General features: G+C 43.6%; 1 protein-coding gene across 1 annotated transcript; it reads left to right on the top strand.

Annotated features, from left to right (window-relative positions):
- Nucleotides 1–416: 416 nt before the first annotated feature.
- LOC136486334 (uncharacterized) lies at nucleotides 417–9,851 on the top strand. The gene is made up of 15 exons (XM_066483201.1): nucleotides 417–766; nucleotides 2,525–2,927; nucleotides 3,012–3,189; nucleotides 3,257–3,396; nucleotides 3,561–4,404; nucleotides 5,290–5,390; nucleotides 5,478–5,622; nucleotides 5,699–5,767; nucleotides 5,887–5,932; nucleotides 6,023–6,456; nucleotides 6,564–6,643; nucleotides 7,612–7,747; nucleotides 8,506–8,695; nucleotides 9,107–9,189; nucleotides 9,276–9,851. The coding sequence occupies exons 1-15, from the start codon at nucleotides 550–552 to the stop codon at nucleotides 9,414–9,416; spliced, it is 3,207 nt and encodes a 1,068-aa protein (XP_066339298.1). The 5' UTR covers nucleotides 417–549; the 3' UTR covers nucleotides 9,417–9,851.
- The last annotated feature ends 11,170 nt before the right edge of the window (nucleotides 9,852–21,021 follow it).

The following is a 21,021-nucleotide window of genomic DNA, read 5'->3' as shown; positions in this document are numbered from 1 at the left end:
ATATATTACGAACCCTGAATTGTAGTATAAGAAAAATATAAAAAGTTGTTCTTTGCTCTAGACTCATGTGAATCCACGCCACAATCTAGCTGTCCTGTCCTCCGTTCTAGTTCAGTATCTTCGCCTGTCCGGAATTATCGGCCCAAAGACACCTAGTAGGACTTTTGATGCGCCACTACGGGCTCCACATGTCGCGGCAGGCATGATTTTCGTTATTGACCGTTAAACCAGCCACTCCAGCATCCCACCCACTGACACGCCGTTCCTTTCCAATCCAACGGCTGAAACAGTCACATGAAAGGCCCCACTCGTCAGCGTGCAACGTGGCAGGGGCATCCCAGCAGGCTACTGGGACCCACATGGCATTCGCCTACACGCATCCACTAGCGTGGGCCGCACAACAGAACACAAAGGCGGGTTCGACCCGGGCACGTTTTTATACGGATTTTCAAAGAAAATCACAAAAAAGGCAGAATAATCCCAGAAATAAAAATCGCCGTGGAGACGAGTCGCCGCCGGCACCGCCCGGCGCGGCCTCCTTCTCCGGCGATGGCGGAGCCCTTTGGGGTGGGGGATTCCGCATCCGAATCGATCCCACCGGAGCCCCCCGCCGCCTCCCACGGGCCGGGCCGCGCCGCGGCGCGCGCGCGCGCGCAGGCCGAGATGCGGAAGAGGATGGAGAGCGTCGAGGATCTGATTGAGGAGGCCAAGCTGCGCACCGTCTGGTGGGCGCTCTGCATCTTCGCCATCTCCTACGTCCTCACGCGTGAGCACGCCCACTCTCTCTCTGCTTTCGTATCTCATTTGCGACCGAATTGGTTTCCCTCCGACGCAATACAAATGTTCCGCAGCATCCGCCCAGCGGCCCAGACGAGGGATTAGATTGGTTCGGTAGTGACTACCTTGCCGTTTCGTGTTTATCTGCGGAACAAAAGCATAGGTGTGAGAGATTTTGGGTAACTGCTGCTGTCCATGCTGGGATTGCGATGTGATTTGATGGCTCATGCGTTACAAAACTTGAGACCTTTTGTTAGCCGGGCAGCTAGAGGTTGTAGTCACACCATCTGATAGCTCCTGAATCTATCCAGTAGTGACCTCTAATGCCTGTTACGTGGCATTTTTTGGATGTTAGCTATTACTTTGCTGCCTGCATTCTATTTTAGTTATTAGTTACCTCTACTACTTTCAGGTTACAGTTACTAAGAAAGCTTGCTGGATTTTCTTGAAATGCTGAAAAATTCGAATTAGGATCCTTAATTAATTTCATTTTAGGAACTTTTGCATGCATTATTTATGAAACTGCTGGAGATGGGAAGTGTAATCTAGGGTTTCCTGAGATTCTCTTTGTGAGAATTTCGTTGTGGATAGAGGGCTTCTGGATGGTCTGGTGCAAAAGATAGATGTTTTAGTGGTTATTAAAACGTGCCGAGTATGTAGCAGAGGTTTTGGCATTAGCTCTTGGATAAGTTTGAAAAGAGAGTGATGTTCATTCTGCTCTGAGGTGAGGTACAGTTTGAGTGTAAATGTCCAAGCCATAATCACTCAGGTGCCAATTTTTGAAATTTTCCGGTACTCTGGGGTTGAAGATGAGTTTTTGTGTTACACATTTCTATGTCATTTACCTATAGTGTGAGGTCTAGGGCATTGCTCTTTCAAGCTATAAATTGTGTTATGACTTATGAGTAGTTTTATGCTATGATGCTTCAGAGATTTTTAGCTTTAGCTTTAGTGACCACTCAAATGATGTAGTGGATATGTGGGCATCTATCTAGTTGGTGTTGGCAAGTTGTGGTTTTATTCAAAAAGTAAATGATGCAGGAAAATTGTTTGGTACCAGGATGGGATTGAAGTAATGGTTGAAGTTGAACACAAATGTAAACAGCAACTAGTTTGTGTCCTTCTGAATCATATAAAGAGTATCCCTTCTTTGTCTTTTACTCGACTTGCACAGAGTTCAGTCACGGTACTATAATGATTTCTTGAGCCTTCATGATGTCAACAGATGAAAGCAAAGGGAATCTAGTGAGAGATGTGAAATGATTTTTGCTTGTGTATTGTTTAGATATTGGTGAGTTAGCTTGGAGATAAATAATTGCCTATAGTCCGACCACTTGGGAACCATTTCTGAAGTGATTGGCTAGTTGTCAGCGGAAAGTAGCTTCAGATAAGTTAACGTTTTAGCTTCACGAGGGTGGAAATGTAAGTGAAATAAGTCACTATTGAGTCATGTATAATTTTATTTATTATTATATTTTAAATTAAGCATGCGTATATTTTTCTCTGATCTTTTTGCTTGTCAAGATAGCCTTCTTTCCTTCCTTCCTTTTCCATTGTTTTACTTTCTACTCTGTGAATGTGTTGGCAATCTTTAAACACTTAGTAATTATTTATCTTTCAACCATTATTATTGACTCTTTTTTGTGTGCAGAGGTTTCTTTATGTTTGTATATGCAGTATATTTCTTAAATATATAGTCCAGTCACTTGTATCCATGCTAAGATCCATATCATTTTGTTTCAAATAGATACAAGTAAATCAATGTGGACAAATGTGCCCATGTCAATCCTTATACTTGGATTTCTCCGGTATCTCTCCTTCAAAGTGGAGTTCTGTTGGAGGGAACAGCCTGTACGTAAGCAGACATATTTGTCTCAAGCCTCAAAGAGGCAGTTGTCTGCAAATGATCATCGCCTTTCGACTGTACCACCAGTATCCAGATGGAGAAGAAAAGTTGGTTCACCTTCTGTTGAGGCTGCTTTTGAAAGTTTCATTGAGAATATTTTGCGAGACTTTGTTTTAGACTTGTGGTATTCAGATATTACTCCCGACAGAGAGGCCCCAGAACTGATACGTGGCTTAGTACTTCATGCTCTTGGTGAAGTATCAGGCAGGGTGAAAGAGATGAATCTAGTTGACATGCTAACAAGGTGACTAAAGGCTTGATATACTATCTAGTACATACCATCATTATTGAGTAATAGTTCTATGCTAATTTTTTTTTCCTATTTCAGGGATATGGTTGATTTGATTGGTAACCATTTAGATATTTTCCGGAAAAATCAAACTCTAATTGGTGTTGATGTCATGAGGACTTTGTCTTCTGAGGAAAGAGATGAGAGACTGAAGCAGCACCTAATAGTTTCACAGGAACTTCATCCAGCACTGTTATCTTCAGAGCATGAGTACAAGGTAATAGCTAACCATTTTAGCTTTCATGTTATACAATAATACAGCCATTAATTAATACGAATTTTAGGTTCTTCAAGAAATCGTTGGGGGCATTATGGCTCTAGTTTTGAGACCACAAGATGCACAGAGTCCACTAGTTCGCTGTTTCTCCAGGGAACTGATGACCTGCCTAGTCTTGCAACCTGTTATGAACTTCGCAAGCCCTGTGTAAGTTGTCTGCTAAAACGGCTGATTTATGGCAATATATATGCTTCAAGCAGTCTACGGGCTGCTTAACTGTAATTTAAGTTATCGAATTTTAGTTTCCACCTTTAGCTGCACCTAAGCTTTGTTCCAAATCTTTATTTGTTGTTTGTTTGTTTTTGTTTCAGCTACATCAACGAGTTGATTGTCTACCTTCTAAACATCAAAGATACAGGTAATGTTGGAGGAAATACAAACATGGCTAATACGGAACTAGTGCCTTACAAAGGAGGTTCACAAGGTTGTCAAATGGAATCAAGGAATTTGACTGTAGAACCTAGCAGCTTAATTCCACCAAATAATTCTGGGATGAGGTCACTTGTTACTTCTGAATGTGGAAAGTCGAAAATGTCAGAGGATGACAATGATAGTACCATCCAACCTCGTCAACCAGACTGGGCGGTGGTATTGGATGCAGCTACTAAAAGGAGGTCAGAGGTTCTTGCCCCTGAGAATCTTGAGAACATGTGGGCAATCGGAAGAAATTATCAAAAGAAAATGATTAATGTAGACCAATCATCTAGGTTGAAAGGTTATGGAGGTTCCGATAACAGTCCAAGTGCAGGGGCAGTGGCTAAAGAGCTATCCTCTAACTTCAACGAGAGAATTGCATCTGTTGATTATAAATACATGGTCAATTTGATGCAAAGTAAAAATAGGAATGCTCAATCTACTTTCGTCACAGGTAGTCATCCACTTGCTCTACAAAATACGAATGAAGTGAAACCAAAAGAGGGGAGTCAAGTTCATTTCAGCAGCAAGGAGAAACCACATGAAACCAGCAACAGTGTAAAAGCTCAACTAAAACGATCTAATAGTACTCCTGATATTGAGAAAAGATATTTGGCAAAAAGTAACCAGCCCATGGTTCCCAGTGAAAGGCTAAATGTGAGGAAAAATCAGGATGAGAGAGGTGCTGGTCCTGCCTCACATGTTGAGGTGCTAATGCATGTTCCGAAGATAAGATGCCGGGTAATTGTTTTCTAATCCTATCACTAGAACAATTCCAGTATCATCATCTTAACCACAAGCATCAAGTTGCTGGCTTTTACTGAATAAATTTGATCAATTGGATTAATTGAATAAATTTAACCAACCTGGTCAGGGTTATGTTGCTAGTATTCACCACAGTTTCTTGTGAAATTTTATTATTAACAATTATACCATTAGGATCATCTCTTGTGAGATAAGTTTCAGAAGTTTGTAACAGTTGGCAAATTGATCTCTGATTTTGTTGTGTTGCATGTTGCTGTTATTTTATTATTCTCTTTGCGGGCAGTGATTTTAAAATATTTATGGGCATGGGGTTTGCATCTCACGCGCTCTTAAGCTTTTTCATCCTTCCATAAGTAATCTAAACTATGGGAATATCTCTTCGTTTTATCGTATTCTGCATTTTCTGATTAGCACGTGGGTTCCATGGTTTCCATTGGTTTTACATTTTAGTACTTGGTGTCCGATTAGAATCAGATCTGTATAATCCTGTGCTTAATTTGTATCTAGTCCTCATTAAGAGAAAATACATAAGATGCCACTGAATGACTACATGCATGATCCACAATGTGGCACTCATTGTAAGGCTGGTGTGTGAGGCCCAGCCCACATGTCAGTGAGTGGCATATATTGAACATAAGAAGTTATTCAGCGTCATATGGGGGAAAATTGGTATTTGTGGTGGTTTGGTCTGATAATTACTAATTAATTTCTAACAGTTTCCATTCCTGCATGATTACATTATATCAGGCCTAGCGGTTAATGTCACCATCAGTTCTCTTGTTCTTGATACAACATCTATTGATGTGAAGTAATGTCATTCTCCACAGCTGATGTGATTTGTTGGGGTCTATTTCTTTGCAGGTTGTTGGTGCATATTTTGAGAAACTAGGTTCAAAATCTTTTGCAGTTTATTCTATCGCGGTGACTGATGCAGATAACGAGGCCTGGTTTGTGAAAAGAAGGCATGGTTTTACTTGGCATATTTGTACATTAATTGCAGCTTCGAGAGAGGAACATGTATGATCCTCACCTATAGCTTCTATTTGTAGATACCGGAATTTTGAACGTCTTCATCGACAACTGAAGGAGATACCTAATTATTCATTACATCTGCCTCCAAAGAGTTTTCTTTCATCTAGTGTTGATGATTACCTTGTGCACCAACGATGCATTCTCCTGGACAAATATCTTCAAGTATGATTGGTTCTCTAGCATTTTTGCTCATCTTTTACTTCAAATGTGTTTATAATATTAATTTTGTGTTCAATAGGATCTCTTGTCTATAGCTAATATTGCAGAGCAGCATGAAGTTTGGGATTTCCTGAGTGCATCCTCAAAGGTGTGTGATTTACACCAAGCAAATCCTTATAGCCTTGTCCTTAATGATAAGGATTGCACACATTTTCATTCAGTGCTTTCTTGAGGTTCTTAGCACTTCATTTCTTTTCCACTTTGTAGAATTACTCTGCTGGAAAGTCCACCTCTGTTATGAAAACCTTGGCTGGTATGCATGTCTCCACACTTGTTTTCTCCCCTTAAAAGCTATAACTTGCTATGTTCTTTTCTTAAAGACATTTTATTTGTTTTAAAACAGTTAATGTTGATGATGCAATGGATGACATTGTTCGACAATTTAAAGGAGTTTCAGATGGTTTGAAACGGGCGGTCGGCACATCGCCTTCTAGCGCAACTGCCCAATTTGCAGATAATAGGATGTCTCTATCTTGGAACCAGGAAGAGAAAGATAACCACAACTTGCATCAAAGAAACTTGGAAAGTGCTCATAGCCTATCAGATGGTGATAGTAACTACGAAGATCACACCTCATCTATGAATAGTGGATGCCATTCAGACAATGAGGTCAATAATAGAGGCCATACTTCAAATGATGTTAAGCACATCGAAACATATTCCAGTTTGGATAAACAAGCCAGTGACCAAATAGGAAAACCTACAAGTGCATATTTTGATTCTTCAAACATGTCATCTCTAAATACATTCGAGGATCCAACAGGAATTCCTCCTGAGGTACACCACACCCTACTACTACATAATTTATTTGATGCAGATCATAGGGAATGGTTGTTCTTACTGTTTTTCCTTTTACTGATAAACCTTCTCTTCTATTTTGGCAGTGGATGCCAACAAATGTTAGTGTGCCTTTATTGAACCTGGTTGACAAGGTATTCCAGCTAAAGCGACGGGGTTGGATACGGTATGTTCCTTTATAATGAACTTTATCAAATTTGTTCCTCAGAATTTGCTTACTAGTTTCAGACCACTGTTACATAGTAACAAATTAAGGGACTGTTTGGAACAAAGGAATAGAAAACACAGGAATGAGAGAAAACACAGGTATAGGAAAGGAAAGTAGTTGCAAAACAGAGGATTGAAAAAACATAGGAAATTTTCAAGATAGGTGTTTGGAATGCAGGAATGAAAAGAGTATAGTAAACTTTCAAACTTGATTGCAATATGAACTTTTTTATACTAATCAAATCCTTAAGAAAATATAGTTCAGAACATCATTTTTAGTATATAAACTAGAGAGAGAGAGCCATACCTACCAAGCGGACAAAACTTTTCTTTTGTGTGCCATGGGGCTCAAACAGGAAGCTGAATGTTGTCTCGCTGTTAAGGCTAGATTAGCATTATAAGCATATTCAGAGAGCGAGCGAAGCTGCAGTGGCCACAGGAAAGCTTTCCATTGACTCGGAGCTCATTTTTTGTTTCCTGCAAAAGTACATGCTTCTCCACTGTTCCTATGGAAAGTTCTTTGCCGATTCCTCCAAACCAAACGCATAGTGACGTCAGCAAAACAACGGTTTGGCATTCCTCTAACCTCCATTCCAAACAAGGCCTAAGTGAATGATACACTATAATACTGTAGATGTAGAAACTTGTGACCCAAAGGCAATTGGCCTGATTGGAATGGTTACTAGATATCAGCATATAGTTCCCATTTCATGTATTTTGGCAGTATATTCTCTGATGTTTGTTTAGATGATAATAAAATTTGGGTGGTTTATCGCCATTTTTCCGTGTTTATAGCCATGCACAGACCACTTTTATTTTCACCATCTATGCTTCAGTCCTACAACTTAGTCACTTCTGCAATCCAGCGGTTTCTATCTTTCAATTACAAAACATGATGTTTTCCTTGATATGTTACGGAATCTGCAGGAGACAAGTTCTTTGGATATCAAAACAAATTTTGCAGTTGGTCATGGAAGATGCAATCGATGAATGGATCATAAGACAAATCAATTGGCTACGAAGAGAAGATGTCATTGTACAAGGAATACGTTGGATTCAAGATGTAAGGAGACACATTATCCCCCCCCTTTTTTTTCCTTCACTGGATTTATCTTGGTTCTCTTTTAAGTTTTAGTTTAAAATTTGATATTTCCTTTGATGCCTCTGTGGCACTATTTTTTTTTCTCTCGAACGTGCAGGTGAGGTGAGCTGTGTATCTTATGTTAAAGAGAGGAGGAAATGATCCCTTAAAAGACCCTGAAAAGCAAACACTCTAACTCCACTAGAGATCAGAGGGGTTGTAACACTGAAAAAAAAATCGCCCAAGCAAACTAGGATAATGACCATATAAAGAATATGCAGCTAGTCCTCATCACGACCTAGGCCCAGTTCTTCGAGCTTTTTGGCTCCGGCATGACCCCCAAAGTCTCAACTCTTCCTTGAAGAATTGATGTGCAACTTGTAAAGAGGGGGAGATGCCATAGAAAGCATATTTGTTCCTATGAGTCCATAAAATCCAGGCCCCCCAAAGTCACAACGCTATTAAATCCCTTCCTTTGAGCTTCGTCAATGTGACGACCTGCTTTTCTCCACCATTCAGCAATGCTTGATTCAGATCCCTGGTACTTCTAATTGTGTGATTGGGCAAACCATGTGAAGAGCTGTTCCAAACGCATAAAGTTTCACATGGATATATCTTTGTAATATGTGCATCTCAATAGTTTCTTTATCCTTTGTGGTTTATAGGTATTATTGCAGAAGTAATGGATTCCAAACTTTGTCTTTCTTTTTCTGTGCAACTAATGGATTTCTTATTTACAGACCCTTTGGCCAAACGGTATATTCTTCACCAAGTTGGATGGATATAAAGGGAATGCAGGCACAAGTCAATTTGACAAGCAGTCATTTGGGAGTCCCAACCAGGCTGTTGGCAACAGAAAGAGCACAAGCTCTTTTGAACTTCAGCTTGAGGCATCCAGAAATGCCAGTGAGGTCAAAAAACTTCTTTTAGGTTAGTCTATTGACTGTTTCGGGCTCATGGCATTTTTTTGTCTTTCTATTTATGTTTTTCCCCTGAAGATGTTAGGATGATGTATGTTTGCGACTCTACATGACTATATGTGGTGTACGAGCATGCTAGTTCTGTTTGTGTGTGCAGCAGTAATAACTCTGAATATCTGATCCATAGGTGATTGCCTTCAATGGGGTCACTTAGAAGTAAAAAAAGGAAAACATCATTGCTGTATTTTCTTCCAGACTTCCTAAGAAAGGCACCACTTAGGAAACACATCTAGAACTTGAGCCGTTACCTCAAGTTTATATCTGTCTATCACATGCCTTCAGTACCATGCCATTTAACTAACATAATTTGCTCCTCTAGAAAGTGGAAAATAATGACTTGCAAATTGCAATGCCCTTTCAGATGGAACTCCATCGACCTTGGTCAGCATAATTGGATACAAACAGTACCGACGCAGCGCAAGGGACATGTACTACTTCCTCCAAGTAAGTAAAACTCAAAATCCCTGTAATCTAAGCTCTACGATTGGACATCATTCTGATCTCCACGATGCATTACCGATGTGCTGTAGTCCAACGTCTGCATCAAGCAGCTCGCATATGCAATGCTAGAGCAGGTCCTCGTGACAGTCTTCCCAGAGCTTCGCCAGCTAATAGACGACATACATGAGAAGGGGCGCAAAGAGCAAGCCTCTTTCACATACCAACTCTGACCCAAGAGACTGTCAGGATAAACATGCTACTTCAGATAGAATCGTAACAGTTTTGAACCCACTTGCATTGCTCCACGGTGAGTTACTGGCTTTGCAATTGTATTTCCGTGGTGCAAAGTTGGATTGAGGAAGCGCTTGGTGTTTAACGAGGCTTATACCCCAACAACGATCTGTACAGATGTATATCAGAAGTTGTGTAAATTAGCCCCCTGATGTAGTAAACCAGAACAACTTACAGTAAGATCTTGTAGGTGTTGAATGTATGGTAGCATTCTTTAATTCTTTCCCCCAAGATTTAAGCTATTCCCTCCCTGTATTAGGCTGAGGCCCCAGGCCTGTAAAGTTTTGAAGGTCAAGTGTATAGCTGTACTGTATGTGTTGCTGAGTGCCTGAGTAAATCAAAATGTTGTACGAGGTGCCACCTCGGTTTTCACATATTTGTCCGGTCTGCATACTTAGGAGGCAAAAGGTATGTAATTTTTTCTTACCAAATTAAGTGATTCTTTATTGTTTTCGATAAAATATAGCTACTATAATTATCCAAACAGCGCAAATTTACTTGGATTTTATTAAGTATTACTCAGATATTATGCCGTCTAGGTACGTGTATCAGTGTCAGACAAATATTGTGAAAGGAGCGAGTGAATACTGCAAGAGACAGCAACCTTACATATATGTCCGTGTCTGATGATTCCCATGGGCATATATGCTTCAGCAACGTAGGAGACATTACTTGATGGATCATCCTCCTGATTCTCGAAATGGCTTGGGGGTCGCATTTCCTACTGAAAATGCCAGTCGTTGCTGTCTCATGTCTCATGTCTGACATAAGCTATCCTTGAGATATTACCAGACACGGACATGGACCATCGTGATCATGGGCAGTTGAGCTCGTTCCTTGGTCTTCCTGGCATTGGCTAACTGCTCTGTGGCTTGACTCCGATCCATATGGACTTGGACTTGGGTGACACCTCTGACCACTTGTGATGAAACGCTTAAATGCATGCATGTGGACAAGGCTTGGCTGGCTCGTGCAGAAGACTACGAGACCTTCCCCTTGCGCCTGGGATCTGTGCGCACTCCTCTCCTCGGCGTGCACCTGTTTTGGTTGGCGGTTGGCCTTGGAGCTAGTCCAACTTGCCATGGCGTCTACTGAGGCAGAGGTCCCCCATAGGACCTAGCTAGCTACGCCGCACAAATGTCGTTCTCAGTGTGGAATCGAGGCCAAGGTGACACCAATAGTGCACAATGTCGTTTGTTGAAGAAAAAAATGTTGAGCATGGGGATGGGTGAGGATGATATCTGTGATGAAACCGACACCGACGGTCACTGACATGCTGGTCCGGGTTTCGCACCGTAGTGGTGTGGAGGTTTAGGGTCGCCGTCGATTAAATCCTATGATCAAGCACGCGTAACAGTGATGTATGATCCAGAATGAAAAGAGGATGAGACTCGGCAAAGTTCACTCGGATTGGATTACATGATGGATTTGGAACGGAGATGTAGATATGCATCATCTATTCATGTGTGGTATGGTTATATATATCCTGTGTCAGCAATACTATGTGTTACCTATTGTGATGTCTATTGATATCTTTTTGTTTTGTGAAACTATTGAGGGGCGCATTGCTTATCACTGAAAAATAGAAAAATAGCGAATTGCAGTACAGTCATGCAGACGATGCAACCATAGGTGGCACATTGTCCATCACTGGAAAAAAATAACGCTGTTAAATCTCAAAATAAACTTAGAAAAATACGAGCACCCGTGTCAAGTTGAGGATTTAAACTCGGACAGGTTTATCATGAGGAACCTAAATAGCTGAGCTACGCTCTGTTAGCATTTACACCGTTATAAATTGTAATCAAAGATATGGTGGTTGCCCTATCGCTCTCTGGCTGGCTGTTTCAAAGGATGAACATTACTTAAATATTATATCATATATTGTCATTGTACCTACAGTTCGTTGTTTGGAGGGAGGCAGGGACTTGTTTGGTCTAAATGCACTCCATCGATCAATCTGCGGTGGAATATGCAAGTTTGAATACATATTTATCTGCAGACAAGTCGGATCAGCATAGTACAAGTGCATCCCCTTCTCCAGTGTATCAAGGGACTTGGACCCCAACCATAGAATGCAGAGTTTGTTGTTTTGCTTGAGTGGAATAATAAGCTTATTTAACAATAATTCTGATCCATAATGATGACCTCTGCAAATGTTTGATCTCAGCTTTTATGAAAGAGTACATCTATAGATTCAATGAGGCTAGGGTTTATATATTTATCGTCTATTCACAACGGTAATTTTGCTATCGATCAAGAGGCTAGATTAATTTCCCTATAAAACATATAGAAATTCATTTTTCACCATGTGTTCAGTTGTTTCCTTGTGTGTTTACCGATAACTGACAGAATAACACGTAATTTTTTTTTCGGTTTGCCTATAACCATAAAAACAGTCTTCACCCAAAGGGAGATTTATTCCTGTTTCTAGTAGTGATTATCAGTGCAACATTTTTACATTAACTATGCTACAATACTCCTAGTTATCCCAAACACCATGCACAAGATAAGAAGATTAATTCTTATTTGGAGATGTCATCTACACCGTTTGGAAATAGATGCATGAGAAGGGGACACAACACACGGAAACAATATGTATGTTGGAATATATATATATAGTACAAGCGTTAAGAGAAAATCTCTCTTAAACTTTCGTCTTACTTTATGTAGAAGGATTAATCTGAAGTTGCTACCCATGTATGTAACGACAAGGATTATATGTTACCTGAACATGTTGTCTCGAGTTAGGATTAATTCTATCAGAACAGGACACATGCCACAACAGGCCGAGCCAAAACACTAATGAACCAAGGTATTACGATTACATAACCCATGGACACAACTACCAAATTCCATGGTTGTATTATTGGATAGGAGCGGGTTTATGCTCTACTACAGGCCCTAAGGCAAATCACAACTGGAACGAGGTTCTTTGCCGAGGGCCGGATACGCTCGGCAAAGAAGCCTTTGCCCTCGGCAAAGGCTTTGCCGAGAGTTGCTCTCGGCAAAGGCCGGTCGGCACAGTACCTCACGGCAAAGGCTACTTTGCCGAGAGCCGCATCTCGGGCTCTCGGCAAAGTATTTGCCGAGGGTTAGCCGGCCGTCGGCAAAAATTTTCGTCGTGACGGGGAGAGGTCACGGTAAAGTTGATCTTTGCCGTGAGCCTTAGCAAGCTCTCGGCAAAGAATTTCTGAATTTTTTTTCCAAAAAACTTTGCCGAGCGTCTGTCAGAAGAGCTCTCGGCAAAGAATATTGATAATTTTTTTTTGACATTTTTTGTGCCGAGAGCTATGGCTCAGCTCTCGGCAAAGGCTTCCTCTTTGCCGAGCGCTATGGTCATGCGCTCGGCAAAGCTGGGATTCTGTGTGTTCCAGAATTCCCAGCTTTGTCGAGGGCATGACCATAGCCCTCGGCAAAGCCACAGCCAGTTTTAATTTTTTTTTGCATTTCTAGTCAACAAATAAACATATATATGACATCCACATCCCAATAAGCACATCCACATATCAATAACCACATCCACATCACATAATTCACATCCACATCACATAGAAGTCTCGAAGTTCGAAGTCACAAACAAATCTCGACACATAGACAACCACAAGTGTAAAGTTCGACAAGCAACATAAACAAGAGGCATAGGAGGCGCCAAACTGGTCACGGCGACGGTCCGGGCTGAGAAGGCGCCGCGTGCGATCCTGGGGAGTTGACGAGGAGAAGGTTAGGGTCGTTCGACGCCGCCGACTGACGCTACACAAACAAAGAAGATGCAGAACGTGTTAGACAACATAAATAGATAACCAAGCACTATATGTACTTTTTACCACCACGACCACACTACCACCACCACCACCACCACCACCACACCACCACCACAACCACACCACTACTACCACCAACAACAACCACACCACCACGCCACCACCTCCACCAACCACGCAGCCACCACCACCACCACGCCACCACCACCACCAACCACGCCGCCACCACCACCCACCACCATCACCACTAGCACTAGGTTTCACTAGGTTTTACTAGGTTTCACTAGGTTTGACATTTAGAGAAACTAAAACATTTGTCATACTCACCGGAGTAGAATCAAGCTGAGGTGGAGGTGTAGGCTGTAGCTGATCGAGCAGGAACTGTGGGACCATTCCACCTTGGGTCATCACGAGCTCTGGATCAAGCCGCTCCTCGGTGGTCAGGTCGTAGTCTGGCCCATGGACTGACCTTGCCATCTCTGTGTACGCAGAGATGCGAGGGGCAATGCTGGCGTTGGTGAATGACTCGGTAGGGACTTTCAGGGTCCAGTCGGTGGCGGACGTCGCCTTGCCCAAGTGGGACAAGGCATATGCCTTGAGGTGACCACAAGGGCAGCCACCATGTGACGCCGACTGCGAGAAAGACAATAACATTGTTAGAGTTGTTATAGAATTGAGTGTTAGGTTAGAGAAATAGTTTTGCCTTACCCAAGCTTCTGAGAATTCGGAGAGGTTGCGGCTACCTTGATGGTGTGGTACTCCTTGCATCAGCAAACGGCGCTCGCGTGCTTCATCATGCACCTTCTTCTAGTCCTGGCTGAGCCACATGTCCACAATCCTCTCCCAGGCATCCGGATGCCGATTGCACCAGTTAGGAATCGCCTACAGGCCATCAAGCAAACGATATATCAGAAGATCAAATTAAGGAAACTTAATCTCAGTGTGCATTACATCAATGTTATGTGGTAGGGCCAGGTGCTTAAAATAGGGAAGCCTCTCCAAGCCCGACTTATGAGTCCACATATGTTGAACACCATACCCCACGAAACCAACTCCGTCTTCCTTGGCGACAAGGCCATCTATCTGAGCAAGAACCTCGGCGCCAATCATCTTCTGCGGTTCAGGGTCTATCACTACGACACCTTTCGTAAAGTTCTTAATGTCTCGTCTGAATGCATGGTCAAGAGGGAGGAATTGTCGATGTTTGTCGAACGAGGAAAACTTGCCACCACTCTTCAACCTAATGAACTGCAGAGCTGCCTTGCATACCGGGCATGGGAACTTCCCGTGGACACACCAGGCGCTGAATAGACCATACGCCAGAAAGTCATGCATCGAGTAGTGGTACCAAACGTGCATTGTGAAGTTCCTCTTTGTAGCACGGTCGTATGTCAGTACCCCGTGATCCCATGCACTAATCAACTCATCAATCAAAGGCTCCATGAACACACCCATATGTTTCCCCGGGTGACCAGGAATTATCAGCGACAAGAATATGTTCTGACGTTGAAGAAGGATGCCGGGGGGGAGATTGAGGGGGATAACGAAGATTGGCCAACAAGTGTATGGGGCCGCCATCATTCCAAAAGGATTGAACCCATCTATTGCAAACGCAACACGCACATTACGAGCCTCTAGAGCTTTGTCAGCATAAATGCCATCAAATGTTTGCCATGCTTCACCATCTGATGGATGTACCATCTTGTCAGGATTGTATCAGATGCCATTTTTGTGCCATGTCATCTGTTTCGCGGACTCCTCGCTCATGAATAGCCGTTGGAGTCTCGGTATGAATGGAAGGTACCGTAGGACTTTCATGGGGATTCCAAGCTGCTTCTTCTGCCCATCACTAGATTCTACCTCCACATACCTAGAGGACTTACTCTTTGGACAGTACTTTGCTTCTGCGTGTTCTTTCCTAAAGAGGACGCACCCGTTATCACAAGTGTGTATCTGCTCATACGGCATCTTAAGAGCTTTGAGGAGCTTCACTGACTCGTACATGTTCTTCGGCAGCGCGTGATCTGCTGGAAGCAGGGTCCCAAAAACTGCCAGCATACTATCGAAGCAGTCTCGACTCATGTTATGCATGGACTTTAACCCCATTAAGCGTCCAATGACATCGAGTTGAGAAACATTTGTCTTGTCATGAAGGGGCCTCTTAGCTGACTCCATCATGCGATAGAATGCCCTTGCGGTTTCCTCTAGCTCTTGCTCCTCGGTTTCGTCCGTACATCGTACACCGAAGTGTGCTTGGTGGAAGTCATCCATCATGTTTGGTACCCCGCCATCACTATCAAACTCCTCCAAGCGTGGCCTCAATGCCTCATCTCTAATACGATGGCCTTCACCATAGCACACCCACCGGGTATAGTCTGGCGTAAACCCAAACTTGCAAAGATGTTCCTCAATGACCTTCCTGGTTTTCCTATTCCTGTTTGCACATTTGCTGCAGGGACACCACACCTCTGTCGCTGCTTGAGCACCCACACCAAATGCTTTGTCCAAGAAATCCTCAGTCTTCTGTATCCATTCACGAGTGACCTGATTCTGACTACGGCGGCCTGTGTACATCCAATCACAGTTATCCATCATCTACCATATATATAATAGAGTAATATAACCATCAATAGCATATGCACCGCTTGCCTACTATCTAATAGGTAGGGATAGATCCTAATCCCACCCGCGGATGCGTAGATGAGGTTAGTTTCCATGCTCCGCTCCAATCCGAGATAGAATTTCGGCAACACATCCCCGCTGTTCTCCCGATACACGTCCTAGAAGGGAGAGTGTGTATCTAGAGAACAACAGGGAGGTGCTGCCGAAACCCCATCTCGGACCGGACTGGACCATACAAACTAAATCATCTACGCATCCGCGGGCTGTCCAAATAACGTGGACAATCCAAAACAGATACGGTCATAGATATGCAGAGATCCGCATACCTACGACCGTATCTCTTTCGGACGAGAGACGCCTAACTAGTTTACGCGATCTAGCTAGGGTTACGGACAAAGGGCTTATACCTAGGGTGGTGGTGGAGTGGAGAGGTGACGCGGTGCAGGCAGACCCGAAGGAAGACGCTCGGGGTACTCCGGGTCCCCTCCATCGGGCTCTTCTCTGCAAAACAAGAAACACAATTTATAAGTTCAAAATTTCGGCAGAACCTCCCCTGTACGGGGAGGCTTCCAAAACCTGCAAGGAAAAAGACAGCACGATGGTCGACATCCACAATTTCGGCACGATGGCCAACACAACGACATATGGCACGATGGCCAACACATCCACAAAAGGCACGAAGGCCCACTAATCCAGAAATGGCACGAAGGCCAGCAATAGGCGGGAGGGGGGCTTTACCTTGGGTGGCAGTGTAGTCGGACGACGCGGAGTCGGGATCACCCTCGTCTTTGGCTAGACGCGGGGAAAACAGCGACGACCGCTCGGTGTGACGCGACGACACGGGGGCGTGATGGTCGTCGGCCTCTCCTTCTCCCCTCCTTCTCCCCTCCTCTCTTCTCCCTTCCTCTTCTCCCTTCCTCCTCCAAATGCTCTCTGCACGGCCGGTAGGGGCGCGCGGGGCCGGCCGGGGACGCGCTGGCCGCGGGGGTGGGCCACCGGCGGGTGTGGCCGGGGGCGCGCGGGGCCGGCCGGGGACGCGCTGGCCGCGGGGGTGGGGCCACCGGCGGGCGTGGCCGGGGGCGCGCGGGGCCAGCCGGGGACGCGCTGGCCACGGGGTGGGCCCCGGCGGGCGTGGCCGGGGGGCCGGTGGCGGTGCCGAACCACCGGGCGAGGCGGGGGACCGACGCGCCCCTGACGACGACGGCGCTCGGCGCCGGGCTGCTGCTCACGGCGGACGCGGGGACGGGGCGGGGGCCCGCTCCGGCAGGCCGCGGGGATGGGGCGGGGGCGGGCTTACGGCGGCGCGGTGAGGGGGCGGGGGCGGGGGAGAGGCTGCGGCGGCACGGGGGACACGGCGGCGGCAAGAGGAAGGGGATGCGGGGTAGCGCGCGGGCGAGAGAAAAGGCAGACTAGGCCGTTAGGGGCTTATGTGGACTGGGCCTTTGCCGAGGGCCTAGATCCGGGCTCTCGGCAAAGTTGTTTTTTATTTTTTTTTAAAAAAACTCTTTGCCGAGAGCCCTTTGAGGCTCTCGGCAAATACAAAAATTTTTTTGGTTTTTTCCCAATTTTTTTCTGGTGGCTAACAATAATATTTAAAAGACATATTTAAAATTTGGAGCTTTTTTGATTTTATTAGCTATATTTAATAAGTTTATTTCATTTACTTGAATTCTTCCTGGTAATTCGAATTTGAACTACAGGTGCATCGAATATTGGAATTGAGTGATTCAAAAAATCATATTCATGGTATTGCATGTGGTGTGAGACCGTATCCAGTGACAGATGCCAAATTTGGCGCATCGTTTTCACGGAACACGACGAGGAACTTGCGTGTAAAGTATTTTTAAATTATATAAAATGGAAACGAAGTTCGAAATTCACGAAACTTGTCGAGATGTCATTTCATCGCATGTATAGGCTGTGATAAAAAAATTGAGTGGGTTTCGAGCATGTGTGCGGAGATGTCTGGGTTTTAGGCATCGGACGTCGCAACTTGCTCGAAACCCACTCAATTTTTATCACAGCCTATACATGCGATGAAATGACACCTCGACAAGTTTCGTGAATTTCGGACTTCGTTTCCATTTTATATAATTTAAAAATACTTTACACGCAAGTTCCTCGCCATGTTCCGTGAAAACGATGCGCCAAATTTGGCATCTGTCACTGGATACGGTCTCACACCACATGCAATACCATGAATATGATTTTTTGAATCACTCAATTCCAATATTCGATACACCTGCAGTTCAAATTCGAATTACCGAGAAGAATTCAAGTAAATGAAATAAACTTATTAAATATAGCTCATAAAATCAAAAAAGCTCTAAATTTTAATATGTACTTTAAGGTACAACAGTAAACCCAGGGAAAAAATTTGGAAGCAAAAAAAGCAAAAAAAAAATATTTTGCCGAGGGCACAGAAACGACACTCGACAAAGTAATTCTTTGCCGAGGGTCAAATTCTGACCCTCAGCAAAACAGACGGCAGGTGAAGGCCGTTTGCTTGCCGTCACAGGTTGCCGACGGCCTTTCTTTGCCGACGGCCGGACCCTCGGCAAAGGACCCGGTTACCAAGAGGAATTATTTGCCGACGGCCTGGCCCTCGGCAAATATGGTTTTGCCGACGGCCTACCTTTGTCGAGGGCCGACTCTCGGCAAACCTTTCTTTGCCGAGAGCCTGACATTTGGCTCTCGGCAAAGACGCTGGCTCTTGGCAACGGCCCTGTTTCCGGTAGTGAATGGCCGAATATAATGATGCATGGTTCGTTTTGATCGGTGGTTGGATTCAGGTACGTGCATCAGTCACGTCGACGGATATGACGATGACACTATGACACCAGTCACTGGATCGATTGCCTAGCTAATAGTGCACCATTGCTGTACATGCACTTCATTTTTCTCTTTTATCAATCCTTTAGGGTTTATTTTCTTTATTGTGATGCTCTGATCAATAATCTAGATTATTGCGCTGGGTTATGGCGTGTCGCATTATTATTGCTATTGTTCACAATTGTCGCAATATAATAAGTAAAATCTATAAGCGCCATATAATTATTACTAGTAGTAGTATTAGTTAGTAATTCTGCCAACAGGTTTAATGGTATATACCATTATTTTGGAGCGTAGAAATCACATTGGATTTCCACAGTAATTTAGACAAAAAGAGAGAGGCGCATTAGAGATCTGGTGGATCTGGATAGCGGCATCATGATGAGAACTAATAATAAGATAAGGTAAGGTAAATCCCTGGTGCATCTAGTGTGTCCCCTAAGGAGCTAGTCCCACCTCCATAGTATAACAACTCTACTTATTTGATATCCCAATGTAACTCCATCTACATCTTGTGACATATGCTTTATTCGTCGAAAGTCGAAGATGACCGGGTGCTCGGACCGCTGGCATCGTGATAATATCATAACAAAAAATTATTTATGACAAAGCTAAAGGGAGCCATCTTTTACATATAATTTTGAAGTTACATCTAATTTTGAAGCAAATGTTCCTCTTGGGAAAAAAAGATACTAAGGTCATCCTATTTGAATCCATAGAATCTACAGCTAGTTGACTAAATTAGTCCCTAAAAGGATCCAATGCAAGCAGACAGACTAATTGTTAGTTCACTAGTCATGGGCTTGTTGTTAGTCCATTAGTCCACAGATATGAACCAATAGAACTAGTTGTTAGTCTTAGTCCATCCAAACAGGTCCTAAGTACGACTACGGTTAACTAATAATCTATAGTTTAAACACTACGCCAGATTTGCACATCAGTGCCGGCCTCATCACTGCCGGATTTGTGAGAACCGGCAGTGATGTACCTTCACTGCCGGTTATGAGCTTGAAAATGAAAAAATGATTGGTGCTGGGCTAAAATCGGTAGTGAAGGACCATATCACTGTCGGTTTGTAGCTTGAACCGGTAGTGTTTTGGTGGGCACTCATCACTGTCGGTTTAAGCCAATAGCCGATAGTGATTGGGAACTATTACTGTCGGTTCTAGCCAAGAACCGACGGTGATAAGCCTACGACACAAAAAGGCTGCAGCCGTCCTCTCCTTCCTCCTCTCTTCCATCCCGAGAACAGAGACGCGCGTTTAGACCCTTCCCTCCATTGTTGCGGCCGCTCTTCACCATGAAGCTAGTGCTTGAATTTTGAAGAATGGCTTGATCTTTTTGCTTTAAGGTTAGTAACAAACATCCACTCCTTTGATTTTGTTGCTTAATTAGCTTCGTTTTGATGGCTACATTGCTTGATTCTCATTCTAGTTCTTTCTCCATTCTAGAGAGCACTTTTCCAATTCGACATTTGTGCAAGGCTCAAATTGTGGTGAATCCATCATCCAAAAGGTTGGTGTCTATGAACACATTTAAATTCCTAGCTAATTATTCCATGGTGGTCAAGATCATCATTGTTAGTATGTGATGCTATAATTAGTTCTTAGAAGTAGAGTAGAATAGTTGTTCTTCAATATTGTGCAATAATTGTTTTTTACTACGATTTTCAATTTACAGGGCCGGGGCTACCAATTTCAATTTTTCAATAATTAGCGTACAATAATGTTTTCCAAAAATGGTACTTTCGAGCTACAATTGTTGTTCATGAAGCTCGATTTCTTATTAATTCTTTGTAATTACTGCCCCAGTATTTTTTTGTGTAGAGATGGATCGAGAGTGGATGCATCTGTCCCGAACGGACAAGCGGTACATGCATGGCGTCACCCAGTTTATCACCGATGCCAAAGCCCATGCCGGGAATGGGAACCATGTCTTCTGCCCATGCAAAGATTGCAAGAATCATAGAAACTTTCATCAAATTGAGTCTATACGATCGCACTTGATTACCAGGGGGTTCATGCCAAACTATACGATATGGACTATGCATGGCGAGGTTGGTGTGAATGTTCTGCAGGAAAACGATGATGATATGGACATGCCTGACGTAGCCATCCACGATGCTGATGAGGAACCCGGTGTCAACACGGAACATATGGCCACAGTTAATAATGTGTTTAGGAACACGCTAGCTGACGACACCGAGGATAACGATGGCATTTCTCAGCTGCTACGTAATGTAGAGACCGGATGTCTTAGTGAAAGACAGCTGAGAAAGCTAGAGAAAATGAGACAAGATGGCAAAACACCATTGTATAGGAATTGT

This window comes from Miscanthus floridulus, chromosome 10 (assembly GCF_019320115.1).
Source record: "Miscanthus floridulus cultivar M001 chromosome 10, ASM1932011v1, whole genome shotgun sequence".
Classification (NCBI taxonomy): Eukaryota; Viridiplantae; Streptophyta; class Magnoliopsida; order Poales; family Poaceae; genus Miscanthus; species Miscanthus floridulus.
This window is presented reverse-complemented; position numbering and strand designations above follow the sequence as displayed.

What these genes read in the sequence shown, in the direction of transcription:
- LOC136486334 (XM_066483201.1), top strand. Translation starts at nt 550, where the DNA reads ATGGCGGAGCCCTTTGGGGTGGGGGATTCCGCATCCGAATCGATCCCA. An exon ending in GGTCAAAAAACTTCTTTTAG is followed by an intron (nt 8,696 to 9,106) that starts GTTAGTCTATTG and finishes ATGCCCTTTCAG; the next exon opens with ATGGAACTCCATCGACCTTG. An exon ending in ACATGTACTACTTCCTCCAA is followed by an intron (nt 9,190 to 9,275) that starts GTAAGTAAAACT and finishes GATGTGCTGTAG; the next exon opens with TCCAACGTCTGCATCAAGCA.